This window comes from Nannospalax galili, unplaced genomic scaffold (assembly GCF_000622305.1).
Source record: "Nannospalax galili isolate Female #2095 unplaced genomic scaffold, S.galili_v1.0 scaffold960, whole genome shotgun sequence".
Taxonomy (NCBI): domain Eukaryota; kingdom Metazoa; phylum Chordata; class Mammalia; order Rodentia; family Spalacidae; genus Nannospalax; species Nannospalax galili.
Window position 1 is genome coordinate 1,353,182 of NW_008348313.1, and position 6,309 is coordinate 1,359,490.

A 6,309-nucleotide genomic window follows, 5' to 3' on the forward strand; every position below is an offset into this window, starting at 1 on the left:
TTTGGTCCTTTTGAGACAGGATCTCCCTGTATTCCCAACTGGCTGGGACTCCCTATCTAGACCAGGCTGGCCTCAAACTCACAGAGGTCCACCTGCCTCGGCCTCCCAAGTGCTCGGATTAAAGGTGTGCCACCACGCCCAGCATGAAATAAATCCTCATAAACCAAGGTGGACAACGTCTGAGAAATGACACCTAAGGATGTCTTCTGACCTCCAAATGTACACATGCATGAGCACGTGCACGTGCACACACACACACACACACACACAAACATGCATGCATGCATGCATACACATAAACCAAATAAAATTGATGATGAAGCTGGGCATGCTGGCACATACCTTTAATCCCAGTACCGGGGAGGCAGAGGCAGGCAGATCTCTGTGAGTTGAGGTCTACGTAGAGAGTTCCAGACCAGCTGGGGCTACATGGAGACTATCTCAAAAAGACCAAAAAATAAAATAAAATAAATAGGCAATGAGATCTCTCAAGATCTTTCAGAGGACAGAGTTTGAAACTCAAGAGACCTAGGGTTTGGGTGGGTGGCTGGGTGATTGGGAACACCCCCAAACACAACAGTGGGAATCTGTAACTAGGGGGTTGACAAGTGTGAAGGGATCCTGGGGGAGGGGCAACAGGAGGCTGTGGAGGTGCAGGATGTCCTCACAAAACCTCCCCACCACCTTCATCCTGTGGTCTCTTCTCTGCTCCCTGAGGTCTCTCCACAAGGGCAGGAAGTGACACCTGAGGGTCCCTTCCTCCACCGGATGCACTGGCACTGCCCACTGTCTGTGATGGCGTACCCCTGGGATGTCACACCTCCAGTGCGGCACTTTCACTTCCCTGAGGGTCCAGCCCCAGTCTCCAGCACATGGGAGCACCTGCTCTAGGACACGGTGGGGACTTAAGGGGAGATGGGCAAAGAGGAAGGGGACAGAGACCCAGAGACAAAGAGGACAGAGTCTGGGGGCGGGTGGGGATACAGGAACCCAGAGAGAGAGAAAGAGACAGACAGACAGAGGACAGAGACTCAGGGGTGGGGACACAGGGACCCAGAGAGAGAGAAAGAAACAGACAAAGAGGACAGAGAACAGAGTGGGGCGGACCCAAGAGAGGGACCCAAAGAAAAGGACAGAGACCCAGAAAGAGAGCCATAGACCTAGAGAGAGAGGACATGGACCCAGAGAAAGAGCATAAGAGAGACCTAAAGAGAGGAGCAGAGAACCAGAGAGAGAGAGAGAGAGAGAGATGCAAAGAGAGGGACAGAGACCTAGAGAGAGGGAGACAGAGACACTGAGAGGGAAATGGGTTCCAGGCAGAGAAGGGCCCACAGGATGCAGGGGACCAGTCAGTGCTGAGGTCAGCAGGTCTGTGACATCAGCCTCCATGCAGGGACAGCCCTGGGGTCCCCTGGACCCAGACGTGGGTAGAGGCCATTCGGAAAACCGTGGACATCCTGCCCGAGCCATGGACACCTGTGAGGAACCGCCCACTGTCTCCTTGATGCCCACCTATTCCAAAGGCCCTCAGGTACTTACTGCTGCACGCCCCGTGGAGTGGGTGAGAAGGCAGGGACCCCGTGGATGGTGCGTGAAGAGGGCCGGTGTCGCCCCGCCCCTGGAACTTCCTCTTTCTTTTTCTGCCTCCTTCCTTTGTGCTTTCTCGGTCCCTCGTCTCCCCACAGCCAACACCTCTTGTTTGGCTTCCTCAAGCTGGTCGCTCCCCCTCCAGGCAAAGATGTCTGCCCAGGAGAGCTGCCTCAGCCTCATCAAGTACTTCCTCTTCGTCTTCAACCTCTTCTTCTTCGTGAGTCTCCTCATGGCTACCCAGCCTAGGTGCCAGGCCTGGTGGTGGCCCGGGGCCTCACCCACAGCCGTGTTCTCTCTCCAACCCCAGGTCCTGGGCGGCCTGATCTTCTGCTTCGGCACATGGATCCTCATCGACAAGACCAGCTTCGTGTCCTTTGTGGGTGAGGGGGGCTGGGCAGGCAGGGAGGTCCTTGCTGAGGTGGACCTGAACCCAGAACCCCACCCTGGGGCACCTTCTGGGATCGCTCTTGCCCCAAGGAAGCCTACAGTTCCCAACTCCCCAGGCAGGAACCAGGCTCTGGCAGACCACTGGCTGCCACTGTGCCTGTGTCTTCCTTGGTAAATAAGGATGTGTGATTTGGGTGTGGTGGTTGCATGCCTGTCATCCCAGCACTGAGGAGGCAGAGGAGGGAGGATCAGGAGATCAAGGTCATCCTCGGCTACACTGTGGGTTGGAGGTCAGGATAGGCTGTGTGAGACCCTGCCTCAGAAACGAAGAACAAAATGGGCTCATACATACAAATAAAAATAAGGCTGGGCATGGTGGCGCACACCTTTAATCTCAGCACTTAGGGGGCAGAGACAGGCGGATCTTTGTGAGTTCAGGACCATCCTGGTCTACATAGTTCCAGGTCAGCTGGGGCTACAGGGACACCCTGTCTCAAAAAGACCAATGATAATAATAATAAATAATAATAATAATGGAGAAATGATAGGTGTTTCTCAAGCACTTCCTGTGTCAAGTCTTGTACTGGGGCTCACAGAACCTCCCTTCTTGAGGCTCAGAGAGGGGAAATCCCTTGCTGGGTGTCACACAGCAAGAACAGGGGGAGTAAAAATAAGTCATCACAAGGAAAACACTGGCCACTCATATTTAGTGTATTTATTTATTTATTTATTTATTTATTTATTTATTTTTGGTCTTTTTGACCCCCCGCCCCACTACCTTTTACCACCTCAGGACTGTCCTTTGTGCCGCTGCAGACCTGGTCCAAGGTCCTCGCCATCTCAGGTGTCCTCACCATGGGCCTGGCCCTCCTGGGTTGTGTGGGGGCCCTGAAGGAGCTGCGCTGTCTTCTAGGCCTGGTGAGCACCAGGTGCCCTCCCCATCCTTAGGACCCTCAAAGATGGTGAAGGAGGGTCACCTCCCTCTCCACTCTGTCCTCAGTATTTCGGAATGCTGCTGCTCCTGTTTGCCACGCAGATAACCCTGGGAATCCTCATCTCCACTCAGCGGGTCCGGGTGAGTTTGCCAACCATGGGGGCTGGGGGAACCAGTAGACAGAGCGGGAAACAAAGGCAGGTGGGCACGGCCACCAGACTACCAACCAGGAAGGTGAGAGACACTGGGCCACACTAAGAGAGAGTCGGAAAGACACGTGGTCGGAGGGACAGGGCACCAGGAGATAGAAAGGGAAAGTTGGCATCTCGGAGCCTCTGGTCCTGGCCAATCAGAGACTGACGAGGAGGATGGCAAGAGCCCAAGAGGCCAAGGCCAGCCTGGACTACATAGTAAAGCCCCACCATCCCAGTGCTCTGGAGGCAGAAGATAGAAGATTGCAAATTTGAGGTTAGCCTGGGCTACATAAGTGAGTTTGAGGCCAGCCTGTATTATGTAGTGACTTACAAGCCACCCTGAGCTACATAATGAGTGTGAGGCCAGCCTAGGCCTCAGGCGTGGTAGTGCACGCCTATAGTCTCAGCACTTGGGAGGCAGAGGCAGGTGGATCTCTGTGAGTTCAAGGCCAGCCTGGTCTACATAGTGAGTTCCAGGACAGCTGCTGGAGACCCTGCTTCAAAAAGACCAAAAATAAATAAATAAATAAACAAATAAATAAAATACAAAACAAACCCCCAAAACACCAAGGAAGTGATTGAGAGCTAAGGACCTCTGAGATTTGGAGTCAAAAGGCACAGCTAGTCATTCAGGGGGATCCCCAAGAGTGAAGCTGTGCCCAGGGACCCTGGGGTAAACATCCTGGCAGGGGCTGGGGCAGTCAGCTGCCACCAGGCCCAGCCTCACCTGCTGCCTCTCAGCTGGAGAGGAAGGTGCAGGAGGTGGTGCTACAGGCTATCCAGAGCTACCGAGAAAACCCGGAGGACACATCGGCTGAGGAGAGCTGGGACTACGTACAGTTCCAGGTGCGTCGCCCCCACAGGCCCAGTCCCTGCCCCCACTTGGGACTATGCACAGTTCCAGGTGGATTGCCCCCACATGCCCAGTCCCTGCCCACACTTGGGACTGTGCACAGACCCCCCACATGCCCAGTCCCTGTACCCCCTCAGGACGTTCATAGTTCCAGGTGCATAGTTCCAGGTGTGTAGACCCCCACATGCCCCAGTCCCTGCACCCACTCGGGTCTGTGCACAATTCCACGTGCCCAGATCCCCACATGCCCAGTCCCTGCACCCACCCGGGTCTGTGCACAGTTCCAGGTGCTCAGACTTCTACATGTCCAGTTCCTGCGCCCACTTGGGTCTGTGCACAGCCCCACGTGCCCGGACAGGACCCCTGAACACCCATCACCCCAGTCCTGGCCGCAAGCGCACACGGCGCGTCCCCAATGTCCCCCTCAGCTTCGCTGTTGTGGCTGGCACTCTCCGTGGGACTGGATCAGCGCGCACGTGCTGAGAGGGAACGAGTCCCAGCCCCGCGTGCCTTGCTCCTGCTACAACTCCACAGCGAGCAACTACTCCACGGTCTTCGACGAGCCCTTCTCCCAGCTGAGCCCGCTGGCGCCGCGCGCCAGTCCCACGCAGAGCTCCGACCCGTGCTCGCTCCCCAGCAGCGCGAACATCTACCGCGAGGTGGGGCCGGGAGCGGACGGGGCTCCGAAGGGACGGGGCTTCTGGGGGGGGTCTCTGGGGCGGGGCCTCTGGGCAGATGAGCGAGAGATGGGCGGGGCCTAAGGGGGTACGGCTTCTCCCAGGAGCCCCTCGAGAAGGGGCGAGGCCTCGAGATGGGCGGGGCCTGGCAGTGGCTTGGCCTCAGGAGGCGGGTGAAGAAGTGGGAGGGGCCTCAGGAGAGACAGGGAAGGAACGGATCAACCGGTGGGCGCGGCTTCTCAGACGAGGGGCCTCGAGGCAGGGGGAGGGGGAAGTGGGCGGGGCCTCAGGCCTAGGGACAAGAAACCTTGACCGCTGGGCGGGGCTTTGCGGAAGAGAGGCCTCCGGCGGGTGTGGAGGAATGGGCGGGGCCTCCGCGGTGAGCGCGGCCACTTACGCAGCAGGAGATGGGCGGAGTCTGAGGGCGGGACCCGCTGCAGTGGGCGGGGCTTTACTGAGGCGGGCCCGATGGACGTGGGCGGGGCCTGCAACAAGGGGAGGGCGCAAAGCCTGAAGGGGACCCTGAAACTTGAGTGGGAGTTCCAGAAGGAGGGTCACCTTTACCGCTTCCCGGCACCTCCAGGGCTGCGCGCAGAGCCTCCGGAAGTGGCTGCACAACAACCTCATCTCCATCGTGGGCATCTGTCTGGGCGTCGGTCTGCTCGAGGTGACTTGGCCCCGCCCCCGAGCGTGACTGGCCCCAGCGTCCCCGCCCCCGCGTGTGATTGGCCCTACTGTAAACGGCCCCGCCTGTCCTCCCGTTGCCCGGGAAACGCACGGCGCCGGGCTCCTGTGACCGGCCGCCCCTTCTCTCTCCCCGCAGGTGAGTGGAATGGTGCTGTGTCTGCAGCTTCAGCGCAAAGCGCTCCGTCGGGAGCCCGCGCTGCAGTTGCCGGGTGCCGAGGGTTCGAGCCCCGCGCCCGCCCAGAGCGTCGACGGCAGCGGGCGGAGCAGCATCCCCTGGGGCAGCCCACCATGGCCCACGTGGGGCGACAAGGCCCCGCTGGGCAGGCTGCCGATGGCGCTGGGGCCCTGGACCTTTGGGGATGCGGAAGAGGAGCTGCCGGAGACCGAGAGCGCGGGCGCAGAGATGGACTGCGGGACCCAGGGGGAGATTACCGCGCCTGCAGAATAAAGGACCCGAGGCTGGCCTCCGAGCGTTCTTCTTTGCAGACTGCCCACCAGCGAGCTGCCCTCTGCATGCCCTCTCCCGGGGGCCTCGGGGCGTCCCGTTTCCTTTCTTCTCCAGGCACCACCCCCCCTCCTCCGTCCCTGACCGCGTCTCCTCTCTCCCCAGCTCGGCTTCATGACGCTCTCGATATTCCTGTGTAGAAACCTGGACCACGTCTACAATCGGCTGGCCGGGTTCCGCTAGGTCCCGGCCTGCCCGGGCCCTGCAGCCCGGAGCCGGAGCCGCGTGCAGCGTGCAGCCCGCACGCCTCCCTGCCGCCCGCACGCTCCCCGCCGCCCAGGAGCCTGGTGTCTCGCGCCTCGCGCCTCATTCCCTGGAAACTCAGGCCATCACCTCCCCCGCGGGCCCGGGGCTTCTGTCCCCAGCTTCCTACACCCCACACACCATCTGTCAGTCTGCCGCTCTCCACATGATCAACCTCAAATAAATCCCCTACGTTTTAGTAAAAATAGCTTTATCCTCTTTAACACTCTGGGGGGGGT

General features: G+C 59.1%; 1 protein-coding gene across 2 annotated transcripts; it reads left to right on the forward strand.

Annotated features, from left to right (window-relative positions):
* Positions 1-852: 852 nt before the first annotated feature.
* Positions 853-6,278, forward strand: Cd37 (CD37 molecule). Of its 2 annotated transcripts, none has more exons than XM_008845034.2 (10): positions 853-897; positions 1,394-1,531; positions 1,733-1,807; positions 1,898-1,970; positions 2,771-2,895; positions 2,978-3,052; positions 3,847-3,951; positions 4,387-4,617; positions 5,219-5,302; positions 5,459-6,278. In XM_008845034.2, exons 2-10 carry the CDS (start codon positions 1,469-1,471, stop codon positions 5,768-5,770), a joined length of 1,143 nt encoding a protein of 380 aa, XP_008843256.1. In that variant the 5' UTR covers positions 853-897; positions 1,394-1,468; the 3' UTR covers positions 5,771-6,278. The 2 variants fall into 2 exon arrangements, with proteins under 2 accessions (XP_008843256.1, XP_008843259.1); XM_008845037.2 differs by having other exon boundaries at positions 5,933-6,278.
* The last annotated feature ends 31 nt before the right edge of the window (positions 6,279-6,309 follow it).